The sequence below is a fragment of the Dermacentor albipictus genome, chromosome 2, assembly GCF_038994185.2.
Source record: "Dermacentor albipictus isolate Rhodes 1998 colony chromosome 2, USDA_Dalb.pri_finalv2, whole genome shotgun sequence".
In the NCBI taxonomy this organism is placed as follows: Eukaryota; Metazoa; Arthropoda; class Arachnida; order Ixodida; family Ixodidae; genus Dermacentor; species Dermacentor albipictus.
In genome coordinates, this window is record NC_091822.1 from 154,354,517 (window position 1) to 154,371,462 (window position 16,946).

The 16,946-nt window shown below is 50.2% G+C and overlaps 2 protein-coding genes across 3 annotated transcripts in view; one reads left to right on the forward strand and one right to left on the reverse strand.

Annotated features, from left to right (window-relative positions):
• Positions 1-16,946, forward strand: part of f (espin protein forked) — a 412,459-nt gene that overhangs the window by 143,786 nt on the left and 251,727 nt on the right. The window lies entirely within an intron of this gene.
• Positions 5,636-15,528, reverse strand: LOC135915457 (lactosylceramide 4-alpha-galactosyltransferase-like). The gene is made up of 5 exons (XM_065448541.1): positions 15,339-15,528; positions 14,476-14,543; positions 13,734-13,978; positions 7,511-7,714; positions 5,636-6,921 (listed from the first exon to the last, which is right to left on the reverse strand). Exons 1-5 carry the CDS (start codon positions 15,473-15,475, stop codon positions 6,466-6,468), a joined length of 1,110 nt encoding a protein of 369 aa, XP_065304613.1. The 5' UTR covers positions 15,476-15,528; the 3' UTR covers positions 5,636-6,465.

Genomic DNA, 16,946 nt, shown 5'->3' on the forward strand with positions numbered 1-16,946 from the left:
ACAATATTAAACAAATCAAAATTTAACCGTGGTACGCTGTCTTAATCTCACATGTGCAACTTCGTATTAACGTTACAATGACACCATCGAGAATTCTAAGGGAACTGCAGATTCTGGAAGTCGGAGTGCGATAAGAATGGTAACCGTGTGATGATATAACTTTTGCACTGTTACGCATGTTGTTGCTGGAGCCAACCATAAGGGTTTCCCCGAAAATCTGAGCTTTTCAATAAACGCCTGTTGCGGAACTACCCATGGGTCCCCTGTTCGAAAACCCGAACACACCGATTGCCGAACAGCGCCGGGGTTCTTCTGACTGTCGCGTCACCTTTGAACAACAAAACTAGTAACAGATAGTCACTTTTTGACCACAACGAAATGTAACATCCTTGGCCCGCACTGTAAGCCAAACCAGAGAGTATTTTCAATCAACACCTTTCTTTTTGAGCACAAGTAGCTATTTCAAGCTCTGTTTAGCGGGCAACACGAGACGAATTTGATCTTGTCGCTCACTGGTGGCTTGACAGCGTCTGGACACGTTGCACCGGAAGAAGTGAAGAAGTCCGAAGCTGCTCATTTTTTTAACCCTTGTGTTTTTGCACTGGCTGGGGAACTGTGCCACGCGTAGAGTTTGGCAAAACTATCAAAGCCATTTCGCGATTGACGAGCTATTATTGTCGTGTCTAGTGGCAGGGCCATTGTGGTACGTCTCGTGCTGTTTGCATTAAGAGAATGAGAGTTCACCTCAATCTCTGGGCCGGGGGGAGGGGGAGGTATAATTCGTAGCATCGAAAGTTACGCAGGGTCATCACTACGCAGTCGGGCGACAGTGGTCATGCAGGCCGCGCGCATGAGTCTCTTCAATTCGTCAAAGGCTGTGCTTGAATAAAGGCTTCCAGAAACGACATCCAGTCGTCACTGACAGAGAAAGTTTAAGAATGTGGCCCCAGGGAGGCAGAATTAATCGATTCATCACTCATATCGCCTGTTATTTTTGGCACGTATCAAAGGCTGCGGTGGCCTACTCGACCTCCATCTATAGTCCCGAAACATATTCTTTCTAAACCGGGAAGCCGCGATCTCTTGCCAGAGACGTGTCGCCGTAGTCGACGCTCTCGTTCTAACCAGCACGTTGCGAAGGTCAGCGAAGACGAATCTAGCTGGGTCGCCCTGCCGACTCACCGAGAAACGACGATCATGGAGGCGCCTATACGAATGTAACGAAATCGAACTGGCGGCGCACGAAGCGTTAGCGCGCGCACAGAATGACAAAGATGCGCAACTACGGCGAACGCACAGGTGCATACCCCCACCCGCTCTTTCTCAATCTATTACCGTCAGAGCCTTTGCTGCAAAGCTCGGCACTATGTACTATAGCGAACGAATCGTACGAACATACAGCCGGACTGAGCAGACGTAGCACCTTCGCTCTGCATCGCGACGGTGATCCGTTCTCTTCTGGCGCGAAGGTAAGAAGATATTGGCAGCCGCCCGGTCACATGGCGCGCGCCGGCCACACAACCTCGCCCTGCGCGAGACCTCTCTCTCTCGCCGTCGCGAACACGCGCTCGTCGTCAGGGTCAAAGGCCGACGCCGCTCGGTTCGAGACAAAGACGCATCGAATTAGGAAACCGCGCGCCACAGATTCGCCCATACCGGCACCGCCAGCCAGCGGAGCCCGAGGGATGCGAATCCCCCTTTCCGCTTTCCTCCAATCTCTCTCTCTCTCTGCTTGTTCTCTCTCTGCACTTTCATTCCCTACCCCCTGTGCAGCGCGGTTGAGGTGTCCTCTGCTGAGAGACAGTTACTGCGCTGCACTTTACCCCAACCTTTCCTTCCGATCATCAAGAATCTCCTTCTCTCTCTGCTTACTCCCTCAACTCTCTTCGGACCGAACAGCCAAGCCAACAGCCAACCCGGCATCGCCGAACGAGACAGCGGAAGAGACGAATGCATCGACTCTCGCGATGGCTTTCTTCGGGGTTTCGTTTGGCGGGCGGCCGCATGCTTTCCCAGGCGCGTTCGCGCTGATGAATGGCGCGCGTCCCGGCGTGCAACGAAACCGACAGCGGGCTCGTGGGGGCGGCGGAGAAGGCGCGCAACCGCAAAGGTCACGGCGCTTGCACCGAGAAACCGCTCGACGCGCGAAGCGCTCGTGTTTGCGCGCGCGTAGCTTAATAAACGTATGCGAGCGAGCAAGCAAGGGTGGCCGCCGGTCGCGTCCGACGTTTGAATGCGTTGTTGTTGCCTCGCATTCGCGGCGTGCGCGCGCTGTTCAATGTGGGCCACCCGGTCTGTTGGCTTAGCGTGAGCGTGGAATGCGCGCGTGGGTGGCCTCATGTGCCGAATTGTTTCGTTTGTTGACAGGGCTGCGCGCGTGTGCATGTGTGCGTGTGAGCCTGCGTGCGCGAGTAGCGTCGAAATTTGGGCACTGCTGAGAGTGGAGGATCCGACACCACCTTGCTACCGCGAATCGTTGTTCTCTTTTGTATGGGACGGTTATTGTTAGTGCGGCCAGCAGCTTCGCGGCTTTCTTTTTTTTTTCGAAGGATTAATCGCTGTTTATGGACGCTGCTTCTAAAATGTGGTGCCCTACAGTGTTCGGCCTTGGGACGTAGCTAAGAAACGTGGTTGTTGAATTAAATTCTGGAGTTTGAACCGACGACGCGACAGCGACAGCGTCTGCGCTTGTATGCGCAATTAATCACGCTCAAACTGAGTCAAACACGCCTACCAAGTTGAAATGCACAAGCTTCAACCCTCTCAAGACGCGTGCACATGAAGTTCGAGCCAGTGTTGGTTATCTTCGGCGAAGGTCAAGCCTGGCGCCGTCGAGTCCGTGCATCCGCTACCGGCGGACCTGAACTGAAAACTAAGCACTTAGAACGGAGGAAACTCCTCCTATAGTTCAGTACTGGCCTTACCGATTTCAAATCAGCTACTCTTCACTGCGCACGGAGCGTACACAATAAGCGACAAGTGGCGGCACGGCGCTGTGCCAACATCTGTATACGTCACCGTTCCCGTAAGCTGCCGGTCGCGCTCTCTACTTACATGGGTGGGTCTGTACGTCTTATGCCGACACATTTCTCAATTTCAGAGATCCGCGGTATAACTCTGCACCAAACGGCAAGCAAGAGCGGGGGCATTCGGTGTACAGCTGCATAGACAACAGTCTCGCTCGATTCTAACAACGGCGTCAGTGATATGGCATCCGCTTTTTCGCCGGAGAACAACACGGTTTATAAATGAGCGCATATGCGAGCACAGTTTTCTCTATAATAATGCTTTGTGGCACGCGCAAACTGCAAGTACGATGGAATTAGAGAAAACCGAGAATCAGTAATAAATTAACGACGCGTAATATATGTGTCCGAGTCACAGTTGCCGTTGTTTAAGTATGGTTCGGTCGCTCACCACCCTTGACTCCTCTCAGGCTGGAACAACACGGCACATCTGCGCAGATATGTGTGTTTTGCTACATTTTGACATTATTTCATATCAGCGCTTGCACCTCTTCCACAATCTTTGACGCTATAACAAAGATCTGCGCCTGTATATATACGTCGATGTAAACAAGTGAACCGCCTTGATAAATCCGACACGGAAGGCTGCACTCGAAGTCTTCATGAATATGCAAAACGCCTAGATAACGTGTAGAAAGAATGCAAAAGGCGATCTCCAAGTGCACAAATCAGCGATAACAAACTCCAGGGCAGCCGTGTCGGTAAAGGGAACTCGGCGGGCCCTTATCGGCCGCACTGTTTGCACAACAGCGCATTCAGGCCTGCTCACCCAGTAGTCGTGTCGGCGAGTTCTACACGGCTTCCAGGAACGACACGCTGCCTCTAAAAAAGCCATTAATCTTTAATCGCGATCCAGGAAACGCACAACAGACGCGTACTCAACGTGGGCGCAGGTACAGAAATGAACCGGCGAAAGCTCCGGCACCCTTCCAAAATGTTTTCAGCAGTGCGTGGCAGAGGGCAGCACAGGAAAATGAAAAAGAAAAAAAAACCGGCGGATTGCGGCCGCAGCGGCCGGGATTTGATGCCGCGACCTCGTGCTTGCTTAGCACCGTAACACCAAAGCCACTAAGCAACCACGGCGGGTGAGCGCGGGTGTTAGGCAGGTCCTAAGGCGCGAATTTGTAATTGTCCGCGCGGGAGCTCATGATCAATTAAAAACACATGAGCATACGCCTCCTCCTTTCACAGTGGGCAAATCTGAGTTCGATCAGTGCTTCGGCTGTCTGCTCTTAGAATCATATCTGGCGTAATCTCCTACGGTAGCTACAACACGTGGTGTACGTCCGTTTTAGGAGACTGGAGCGGAACCCTTTGGACAGCTCACGGGGTTTCAGGCGTGGGACCCGAGGCAGATGTGCCGAAAGGCTTAACGGAGTGATTAAGGCTCGTCTGTCCCATTGGAGAAGTCATCTCCGGGTTATGACAACCGATTTGAAGTCTGAAGGAGGGTTAGCAGCTGGTGGTGAGACAAAGCATTTATGCTCGTTTGATTATTACACCGATTCTGGTCACGCCCCCTCCACACAATAGACACTGGTAATGAATAGGTAAGACCTGAAAGCTTCCTGGAGGTGCTGTACAGCGTTGATGACAATTTGCCGCATGCTGTGCACACCTGAAGCTCGATGTGACAATTTTCGCCGTGACAAACGCGCTGTCATGTGAGTAAGATGAAGTTACAGTAGCAGAGAAATTCTGTGCCCTCCCGGCTCGACCAAGTTCAGTTGCCGACGGACACGAACGTAAAGGTTTACCCTGACTGACTGAAATTGCGATTGAAGATAAGCTACAGGCGGCATCGACGGATTCGAAGCTATAGGTTTTTGGATAGGTAAGCCTACAAGCGCACATTTAGCAGCGAAGAAAGGAACAGGCCCAGGCCCTGACGGAGTGGCCTATACTGCCCTAGTCAATCTTGGTCCTCCCGAAGCGCAAGACATTCACCACATATCGACATTTGGAGAAAATCGTCCATGTGCTGAAGCTAGGAGGACGTCACGTGACTCTCGAATGGTTACGGCCAAACAGCTTCACAAACTGCGTCACTCGCAACGCTAGCTTTAAGAAGCAGGTCTCGTTTGCAAGCTCATTTCGATCGAGCATTTCCGCATACAAATGTTGTAGGGACGAGCAGAAACTATGGGTTCGCCTGCAGCCACAACTGTACACAAAGCTAGAAGGTGTGAATATGAAATGTGAAGTTACTCCCTTGATGGTTACCGAGCTTACAGATTTTTTTTTTTTTGCTTCAACTTGAAGAGAAGCGTGAACCTAGCAAACAGATATATACAGATATGGATCCTGTATTAATAACTCAGACCACTGAAATTAATATTACCGAAATTCGTCTCACAACTCTTCGGCTGTGGTGCTGGCGGTCACAACATGTTTGTATACGTGTACATACGAGTTAGCTGCGGCATAACACCACCAACCCGCAGCAAATTTCTCAATGTTTAAACGCTCCAACTTCAATAGGAAGGCAGTTATTGCGCGCGTTTCCCACAGCAGATAAAGCCAACGGGCTTAAATAAATATGTTGTCGCCACCCCCCCAAAAAAAAATTAAAGAAGTTAAAACAGCAAGAACCAACAACCACAACAAAATAGCAAAACAAAAAAATGGGCCTGTATATCCTTTGGTTTGCGTTGAGAAACCATAAGCACGATATTGAAACGTTGACTTGCTCGGGCTGTAATACTGAGCCAATTGAACATTGGTAACAACAAGAACAGGAAAATGAACAAGTAGGGCATTTGGTTCATCTGCGAAACCGCAAGCAGCTTAAAGACCCATTGAAAATATGAACGGTGTCAAGGACGTTCGCGCGAGAACCAAGAACTCCTTCTTGGACTGCTTGGTACTTGCTGAAAGACACATTTGGCCGCTAAAGGACACTACACACAAAAAGAAGCACGAACACTACTGACCACGAAGGCGGCACATCCAACTGATTTACGTATTGCGCAAACGAACGAATCAGCCACCGTGAAACATAAAAAAAAATGCAAATGTCATCCGAAGCAAGTTCTTTTTTTTTCGATTTCTAGTTGTCTCAAGAGCTGGGATTCGTCTTCCAACTACCCGTGCCTCCCTCTGTCTGTACATATTAGTGTGCCTATACATGCCCCCTTATATAAAAATCAGTTGGAAATGCCATCCGTATGGTCGTGAATGTACAGTCAACAGCAAAAGTTTACGGGATGCGGTTTCCTCTTCAAACGTGAATTCCTGCACTGTTAAGGCATGACACATCGTATTTAATGAATCACTGTGTAGGTGGCGAAGGCTACTACATGCAGGAACATTTAATTCGAGGCTGTGTGACCACGCTTTGCGAGAATTCAGCTTCTTGGCAGGATCCAGCGTCCCGTAAACTTTTGCGGTTGACTGTGCGAGCTTCTTCGACCGGGCAAATGCGTCCTCGCACTCAGCGTCAGAACCGTCCGGCCACGTCGACCGAGATCTCCAGCGAGCGCGGGCAGTGTTCGGACGCCGCGCGCCAGTACGGCGAATCCTTCTCGGCCTTCTTGCGGGCGCTCAGCTTGCCGTATAGGCACATGGCGTGGCTGTGCCGACACGCCTCCCACCGCGACGAGTTCGCGTCGGCGCCTTCGGCGGCGAACAGCGAGGGCCAGGCCGTGTACGCGACCGGCATGAGCACGTGCCACGGCAGCACGAGCACGCCCCGGCATCGGCGGCCGGCCTCGGCCAGAGGCGCCACGCTGGCGACGCCGCACCGCTCGAGCAGCGCGTCGTGCAGCAGCGGCGGCCCCAGGGACGACTTGACGTCCGGGTGGTGGTCGCTGGCGATACGCTTCATGGCGTCGCGCACGAACGAGTGGCCCGCCTCGAAGAACAGGAAGCTGTTGCTCACCGAGTCGCCCTTGCGCTGCACCGGAGTGTCGACGTCGAGGATTCACACTTTGAAGGGACTATAAAAAGAAAGGTACATCGTAATATCTTGCGCGTGACTTCGCTGTATAATAATTTAAACCTTAAAGGTGCACAAGGGCTTACACTATTTTACGGTATTGGGAGCACCGAGCGGTCAACGGTGTGCGAGAACTCGGTTATATGCAGCTTTGCAGACCACACGACGCGTCAGTTGTGAGATTGGGATACATCTGCGAAGGAGTGTCGCTCTTTAATTTGGCTGCGTCACCTTACCGTGTGTCCCAGCTAAGATTAGCCAAGCTGTCCAACGGGAAAGAAAAAAAAGATTAAAAGCGCGGTTTGTATCGCTGCTGGCACGTACACCAGCAGCGAAGTGGAATACACTTGCTAACTCCAGTAACAGCTCTGTGTTTGTCTTGTTGAGCTCTGCACCAGCAGGTGCACGGCTGCCGCGTGCAGGCGACATCGCGTTTGCGGCATCCGCCCATCCAGCAGAACGCCCAGTCCGCATGCGTTTAGCCGGATGCCAGACACGCTAAAACTCCCCAAATGCCCAGCCTGTCGCGTCTCCCGTGCCCGCTCACCAGCGACGTCTGGGATAGGCAGGCGTCGAATCCATGGAGTGGCCGCATGACCACGGTGTCCTTGTCGAGATAGACGCCGCCTCGCTTGTAGAGAAGCGCCAAGCGCAGCGCGTTTGAGAGTTGCTCGTTGACGCCGGGGCCGTCCTTGAGAGGGTCCGGCAGACTCCACGAGCCCAGCGGCGTGCCCCGGATCACATCAGCAACCTGCATGCGGTGTGCGGTGCGAATTCCTTTATAGCTAGTGAAATGGGCAGCGGGGAAAAAATATGACGATAGGAACACATGCAGAGGAAGAAATGCGCAAACCAATGGATAGATATGCGGGTGATGAAAGGCTACCTCTTGCAGCTTACAGCTGAGGTAGTGTGCCACAAGAAAACTTTAAAAAATACACGCACACAGGAGTGGCGCAAGGAAGAATGAACAAGAGCGTCCTGTGCACGGAGAGAAACACACAAGGCAGCACTAATCTTTTAGATATGCTTCCGCATCTATTTGCCTCTTTTTCTCCGTGTGTACTTGCGCTTCACTATTCTTCCCCACGAAGAAAGCGATGCACATAACGAAATTAAACACATTAGGAAATTTAGCGAAACAAGGGTAAGTATACATCTATCCAAGTCACTTGCTATAAAGCAGCCAGTCAGATCTGTCCAGCACATGTTTTAGTTGATATGTAAAAGACTAGCGATGCAGGTGCGGCTCATGGAGACAATGCAGCGATCGCGTACACGTCGAAACGGCGGCGGCGACTGAACGATTGTTCGGTAGCAGTTCACGATTGAAAGCTGCAGAAAGGGTTACAAAAAAGGCGCCGTATATAGCGGATGACTCCATCTATACTTTCGCCACTATCATGTTTCCTAACCGCGCTATATATGCACACGAACGGCGAGGTGGCGTGCGAACCCACGACATCAGGCTCAGCAGCATAACGCGGCGCCCGCAGGAGTCACCGTATAGAGGCGTTAACTATAAACGACGCGGCGAAGTATAGTATAATTCGCTCGTTATATAGGTGTGCCGTGCGGAGCTCCTTTCGCTGGTTTAGGAAACATGTTAGTGGAAATTAGGTTACGCTCATGGACTAAGTCAAAGATTAAAAAAAAGTAGGTCGTCGCCCAAGCACGCGCAAATTACTTTTTACCGCTCGCAACGCAAGCAAGGCGAAGCTTCGAACATTTCGGAGGAAGCTTTTCTTCCTCGCGTCCTGAACAACACCTCCAGGACAGCATGTCGCAACTGCGAGCGCACTCCTTCTGCAGCAAATGCTTAAAGGGACACTAAAGTGAGAAATGATTTCTTCTGCATCAGTAAGTTACCATTCTACCACACCAAAAACACCACTCTTACAACGATAAGACGTTTGGTAAGCCAGAAAAAGCGCAAGAACGAAATACGGGTGGCGACGCCTACTTATATTCCCGCACTTGGTGACTGTGACGTCATGGATTTTGATGGCATCTTCTAGGGCCTACTAATTATATATAGCGGTACAGATTGACTACATTGTATTCTAAAGGAACCAAATGTTAAACATGGCAAGTTTCGGGAACCTTTACTCCGCCAACGTCAACGTTGGCGGAGTAAAGACATACTTCAGTTTCGCAGCTCCGCTCGGGAGAAGGCCGAAGTGGTGGTCACGCGAACTAGCGGCGCTGCGATCGCGTCTTTCGTCACTTTTTGTTTCGTTTCTGATAGAAGTTGCGTCATTTCTGGTAGTTTCTGTTTTATATTTTGAGAAGTAGTTCTTTCACAGTTCTTAATTTTGAACCTCTTTGTGAAATATTGTGATCTGAGCTATGTATTGTAAGTGCGTTTCTGGTAAGGAACTTGAAACTTGACTTCTGCTTTCACTTCTGGTTTCATATTTGTTGCGCTGCACCGTCAGTCGCTATCCTTCTCCGTTTTGTAGGTGTTGTGTGATGTGTCGCGATTTGCTCTCTTGAAAAGCTTCTTGAAGAAGCGTTTCCGCATTTCATGACAGCAAGAAGTTCCCTATGCCGTGCTGTTTTGCCCCCGGCTGCACGAGCGGCCTTAGACACGATGCCGCTGGTCACCATTTTTTCGCACCGCCGCAAGACGCTGGAGAGTTTAAAAGTTGGGAGCGCATGCTACACCGAAAAGACAAACACCTCACAAACAAATCAAAAGTGTGTGAACGCCACTTTGAGGACGACGACATTTTGAAATACTACAAGCATGTTGTGGGTAACAAAGAAATAATGATTCCTCGCGGGAAATGGATGCTTGCTCCCGGCGCACTTCCTCGGCTCTTTCCTGGGCTGCCTGAGCACATCTCAAAGCCAAAAAATGTGAAGCGAAAGCGACGTCCACCAAAAGAACGAGCGCAAGTGCCGGCAACTACATCGGGCGAAGCTTGTAGTGACAGCGCTTCAACTTCAAACCTGCTATTGGGCTTGGAAGAAGGAACTTCAGAAATATGCGCTACACACTTTGCGCTCAACGATCTCACGTACGTGACACTGCCTTCTGCGCTCTGGAAGTTCGAAATTGTTGAGGACGACGCAACACAGAAGCGATGTGGAGTATTTTATATGAGGCAACTGGTAGCCGGGCATCTGCGAGTAATGAAAACTGTTAATTGTGCTTGAAGAGGATGGTACTTAAACGGCTACAGCAAAATTCACAAGAGGCTATTTCGAGCTGCGACTAGCATTGCAAGTGTGGAAAGAATCCTGAGAGAAGCAGAGACCTTGAACATGTGTGCGGGCGTGAAAGCAGCCCAGCGTGACACGGCGACATCAGATAATATGCATCACAAGCAGTGCAATGTACTTACAAAGCAACTAGTCTGCGCGCGTTGTCTTCGTCTACAGAGGAAACTTCGACTGAGCATTAAGGCTCCGAGCGCAACGCTCAAGCGATATCAGAAACTACGCAATGTGAAGAAGAGGCTGCTTAGGGCGGCTGCTGCGCATCAAAAGCAAAAGAAGGAAATTTTGGCTCTGAAGAAAAGGCTTTCTGAAATGCCCGATAACAGAATCGAGGAAGCGTTGGCCGAACTTCCGCCTTTGCAGCGACTTGCATTTATGACATCGTTTAAAAAGTTAACAGTTGAAAGCAAAGTCTCCGTGTGGCGCGCGGTACAATGCGGACTGGCTTCTGAATTGTTTAATGCTGAGGATAGCGAGCCCTCGAGCATATAAGCTTCTGTCTGACATGAAGATGCTGCCCTTGCCCTCCCTGAGCCGTCTCACACAAATACTGGAATACCATGCTTCAATCCTCTCTGTATAGAAGCTATTGGAAAACAGCTGGGCAACAGAGCAGATGGGAAGAAATTCGGCACACTGATTTTGGATGAAATTAAGTTACGCCAGGAGTACGATTTCAACAAGTCAACCTTCAAACTTGATGGTTTTGTGGACTACGGCGGTATTTCAAATGAAGAAACTGACCAACTTGCAGATCATGCGCTCGTACGTGCTGATGTTCGTACCACTTCTGGAGAGCTGGGTGCAACCGATTGCCACCTTTGCCACGAAAGGTGCTGCGCCTGGCAAGATTTTAGCAGAGCTGGTGTTGCAAGCAGTAATGCAATTGCATAAACATGGTGCTATGGTGAACGCCGTAGTCAGTGACGGGGCTGGGAACAATCACTCGATGTGGCAGCAGATGGGAATCAGCGGCAGCGTAACCTCACCTTCTCACAAGATTCCACATCCATGCCTGCCTGAGAGCGCGTACCTTTATTTCCTGTGTGATGTGCGACATGCACTGAAGTGTGTACGCAACCATTTGCTCAAGCACAAATATGGACAGGTGAGCTAGCGTAGTTTATTTCATATATAACCTGTGCTGATTGGCGTCGATAACTCGCTGACAGAGCAGGTGCAAGCAGCCAGAAAGAGGGCAAAATTGCTTTGAGCAAGAGTAGCTCAAAATTACTTTTTTGTGCACAAAGTAAATAAAAAGTGTCACTGTGGAAAATGAATTAAGCTTTGACATAAATATGTTCATAGTATTTAACTTCATCCTTGTCACTGCTCACAGATCACTTCCAACTCATTTGCACGTCCCATAATATCCGCGGACAACTATAAAAAATACATGTGTCAATTAAATTTATTAGGCGAAGCGTTGACGGGGGTGGATCAATTCACCACAGCGTAGTCTCAACTGCTGGGCGTGATGCGTTAATGTCCCTACGTCTGCACAGGCGCTCGCCGTCTTTAATGAATACACATCTTAAGAATAAGCAGCAAAAAACAAAGCCCCCGCTGAAGGGAGCACCGTGGCGCTTTTATAGGGAAAAAGTTGGTTGAAAAGCGGAATCGCAGTGCACGACCTCTCATTTGCGGTGTAGTTGCAGCTTCTAAAGACTAGCTAAACATGTCATTCAAAGGTCCTTGGCATAAAATATTGTTAAGGCAGCCAAAACACAGTCGTCAAAGAGTAAACGGCACAGGCCAGTTGGGGTAAACGACCCACCGCAGAGATGACATCGCAGGAGTAGACGATGCGCGCTGCGTGAGAGATGTGTCACTGCAGCGCCGATAGTGCACAGACACCGTGAAGTCCCCGTTACTTACGCGCGGCAAGTTTGTCACAAAACTCAGACTTCGTATCTAAACTACATTTACCGACGGATAAGCGTTTACAGGCCTGTTGGTGCAAACGACGCGTCGCAGCAGGAGCAGACGACGCGCGGCGCATGACGAAAGACGCGACTGCAGCGCCGGTAGTTTCAGTGACACCCGTTTCGGCCACGTCGGCCAATGGGCTCGCATAGGGAGCTGCGAAACTGAAGTATGTCTAAGAACGTTGGCCAACGTGGCCCAAATGCGAAAATATACTTTGGAATCCCTGACGTCACGCTGACGTACCGGCGCTGAGGTTTCGGCGCGAAATTCAAGTACTGATACTTGGACCTTCATTTTCTCATCTAATAACCAAACTATTTTTTTAAATGACCACCTGCAGGATTTTGAAACAATGCTTCATTAGTCTAAACTGATTTATTGTTTCGCTTTAGTGTCCCTTTAAGGTGATTGTGATTAGCGCGGTGGAGACAAGGAGGTAATTCGTCTCAGAAACGCAATGCTTGGTATCGTGCGTTAGCCGCGAATCGGTTATATTGTGCGTTAAATGGCCCAATTAAAATTTCTATTGACAACTTCGTGTTGAATTCTTACCAACGTTCCGATTTCGTGCACACACTGGCACGCTCGCGTACGACGAATATATATATATATATATATATATATATATATATATATATATATATATATATATATATATATATATATATACGCACGCACGCGCACACACACGCACACACACACGCGCACACACGCGCGCACACACACACACACACACACACACACACACACACCGTCATCAACCGTCATCACAGTCACCGTCATCAACGCGCCATCTATGATAGCTTAAAGCATGATAGCATCACAGCATGATAGCTTAAGCATGATAGCTTAAAATGGCCAGCCATGGTGAGGGGCCCTTTAATTAACGCCCTCTGATGTACAACGCACAACTAGCTAAACGCGGCCTGCTCTGCATTTGACAGGAAAGAGCGCATGGAATACGTTGAAACAGCTGTTCAGTACATAACCGGGGTGTTCTATTCTCGATACGATGAATTTCTGTAATATTGTTTAATCCGCCATCCTGTCAGCTCTGACGGCCTCTGTGATTGGCTCAAAACCCCGCCATTAAGGAAGTGGGCAGCGTTCAGAATAGCACCTCGGTCTGCAGCGCGGAGGCTACCCTGACGACATTGGCTACCGTGACAAATAATGGCAACGATTCAACAAAAGAAAGAAGAAAATTCCCTCAGGGCCCTGGTGAGGGGCCGTTTAATTAACGCCGTCTTATGTAGAACGCACAACCAGCTAAACGTGGCCTCCTCTGTATTTGACAGGAAAGAGCGCATGGAATACGTTGAAACAGCTGTTCAGAACATAACCGCGGTGGTTCTATTCTCGATACGATGAATTTCTCTAATATTACTTAATCCGCCATCCTGTCAGCTCTGATGGCCTCTGCGATTGGCTCAAACTCCGCCATTACGGAATTGGGCAGTGTTCAGAATAGCACCTCGGTCTGCGGCGCGGAGGCTACCCTGACGACAGACAACGATTCAAAAAGAAAAAAAAAGAAATACCCTCAAGAATCTAGTTTAAGGATGCTTCGTTTCACGTTTTTCTTTTTCTTCTTTAGTTCTTTATGCGTAGCCTACCTGCACGCTATCAAAGGCCACGTTGGGGAACCGGCCCAGCATCTGCCTGAAAGGCCCGTCCAGCCAGACGTCGGTGCTGTTCGGCGTGCCGACCGCGGCGAGCACGTTCACGGTCCAACCGGGGTGGTGCCTCGCCGCGGACTCGATGGCGCACGAGAAGCGGCCGGTGACGTCAAACGCGTGCCCGGTCTCCAGGAACAGCATGCGCGACTTGTTGCCAGTCCCGCGCGCGGATTTGACATTTCCTGGAGAGACAACGCCATGCTGGTGGAGGCGATGCACTTGCGTAGTATGTTCCAGTCTCCCGAGGAATAACACATTACTAGCAAACACCAGCGCTAATAAGACATCCCATTTGCCAAGAATATGCTGATAAGCTAACGCTTTACGGATGAATAATTATCTAACGCTTCGGGATGTATAGTTTCTGATTAGCTGTTGTACTTAAATGAGGATTGCACTGTACACTGTATGTACACCGATATAAACGGGAACCCTTATTCCGCGCTCGAGCAGCAATTGGTATAAACTTGCCCGAGGCCCGACATGGGTGTACAGAACACGACTACACAGAGCATGACTGTACAAAACGGTCGATATACATGCGTGATGTCGATGAGCCTCCTTGGTGTCACAGCGAAGTCGTGGCATATATGCAATAAAAATATAAAAAAGAAGAAGAATGATAATTTAAGTACTAGAGCGGGTACGTGTGTACATGATACAATATCCATAGGCTCACCTTCATAGGATTTGCTGGCGACGGTGAAGTAGAGAGTAGCCATGACTATGACTGCTGCAGCGGTGAGCCTGAAGAAGCAGTGAATAATGCGATGAAAAAGAGGTTGAGAAGAAGAGATAGAAAGAAACAAAACATAAAAGAACAGTTGATCAATGAATAATACGTGACTGCGGTGCTACATGTGTGTAAAGTACAGCCTGATGCTCCAGTGATACCCATATATTGTCCCTGTAAATTTTAATAACAGACCTAACTAACGAAATATCCAACGTCTGCCTGCTGTTGCTAGTAGGTTATGTTACAAGAAGACCGGTTGCCTTTGAAATGTGAAAACGTTCCCCTAAACGTTTTTTGTTTATGGTGTAGAGACGGAATAGAACCGATGAATGAAATGGTGATCACAGTGTCGCATCGGTCTTTTGCGCGACAGCGACACTACGAGAAGGAGGAGGTAGGAACGGATCCTGTCTTGCATATGCGTGCAGGCAATTTCTCCGCCCGAACGTCTCCTTTAAAATACGGAGGATAAACAAGGCGCAGAGTTAAAAGCAACGTGAACACACTTTAGATTGTACGGAGCAGAGATAGAATGCTACCGTTCCGTCAAGTTCACCCCTCAGACACACTGAGCGTGCCTACAAGATCAAGATATTTGCGGCGTTTCAGCGCATCATAACGATCCCACACGACGATCATCATCTCCGGAGACGACCGCCGTTATGTCTCAGTGCGAGCATCGCGCGGCGTGAGGAAGGCGCGGCGACGCGTGTGGGGCGCCGCAAATACGCTCCATGTGGCTGGCGCGATTAACGAAGCGCGCTAATTCGACGACCGCCCGTAGCCGTGCCAAACGGCGGGCTCACCTCGCCGCGAAGCGTCGAAGCTCGTTGGTGCTGGACAGCAGGCGTCGACGGAAGCTGACCTCGCGCGCCGCCTGGCGTGTGACGAAAGCCAGAGGTCGGGACGGTGGCTCGACGCCCAGCAGAGGGACGCCCTCCATGGTTGTGATTGGGGCACGTCTCGCGAGCAAGCGGGGTGCTGTTCTAATTACGATGATGATGATAAGTCCAAACATTGGCACATACCTGCAATGAGAAGAAGGGATGAGAATAGTATACTGGCTAACTACCAGGCGACAACAATTAAGGCTCGACAATGAATGAGCCAGTGTTACGATGACATCAGCGTGCTAGAGGGAAGAAGGTCTCAACGCCGGAAAAGCAATCGCGAATCGCGTCGCTACCGCGGCATGATTCATCGACTGGTCACTCGTTGTCATTTTCGGTTCGTATCAAAGGCATGCGCTAGCTTACTGGACCCCATCTATATAGTCGTACAAAACAGACTATTTGTAAACCGGGAAGTCATGGTCTCCTGCCAGAAACGGTATCTCCATAGCTGACGCTCTCAGTGTAACCGGCACATATTCGCGAAGGTCAGCCAAGACCAATCTGCCGGGATCGCCGTGCCAACTCACCTAGAAACGATCAGAGAGGAGCCCGTATGAAAGTAGCGAAATCGAACAGCAGGCACGTGAAGTACGCGCACGCGCACACACTAACCAATGAAGACAACAAATATCTACGTCCGCGTATTGTAAGCGCTACGGTCCTGTGTCAACAGACACCCGACAAGCGAGCGGACCGCACCACTGTCGCGCGCTATATACCGTGTCCAAGCAGCCGCTGGGAGAAAGCAGCGGCAGTTGATCGGGCATGACCGACTTAGTGCCACAAGCATGTGCCGCGGATGAGCCAACCACCACGCTGATATTGCGCTCCTTCACAAGATGTAGAACCGCGAAGGCGGATCATCCTAACTTCGTAGCCTGAAGAGAATTTGCGCGCAGAACTATAGGTACAAAGGGCTGCCGCTGACGAAACGGGCTTTCCTTCAATCGCTTGGCTATGGTTCGCGTCGACCGTCGAGCTCCGCGATTGTATTAATTTAGGCGCGTTCTTGCAATGCAATAATCGGGACGAAACGAAGCAACGGCCGTAATCGTTCACGTGGCGTGCCCTGTTTGCAACTTCGGCTCTCGCTCACTGCTTGTGCTACCGACCAGTTGAACTCGGTTTGGCAGAGAAAGCGCGCCTGTAGAACCGACGCGCAATTATGCGAGCCATCCTCGTAGCGATATTCTCCACTCTTTGAGTTAACTTCGCGAAGCATGTGTCAAATACCTTTGGAAGCCGTTTGACGCTTGAGGCGGAGCGGTGGATTTCGAGACCCAACCTCGCATCGCTTTACTACGACGGGCGTTGGAACTTCAGTTCCGAGGTCTCTCTCAGTGACCAACTTGCTTCCACAAATGTCCGCTCCTTGTGTGTTCTGACTTTGGGCGCTGACATCATAAGTCCGGAGGAGGTCCTTGTGCGGGCGCGCGAAGCACGTCAAGCCCACCGCAAAGGCGCGCGGTGCGCGCAAGGTCGCTGAAGAAATGGTCGTACTGAGTGCTGCTACAATAATGC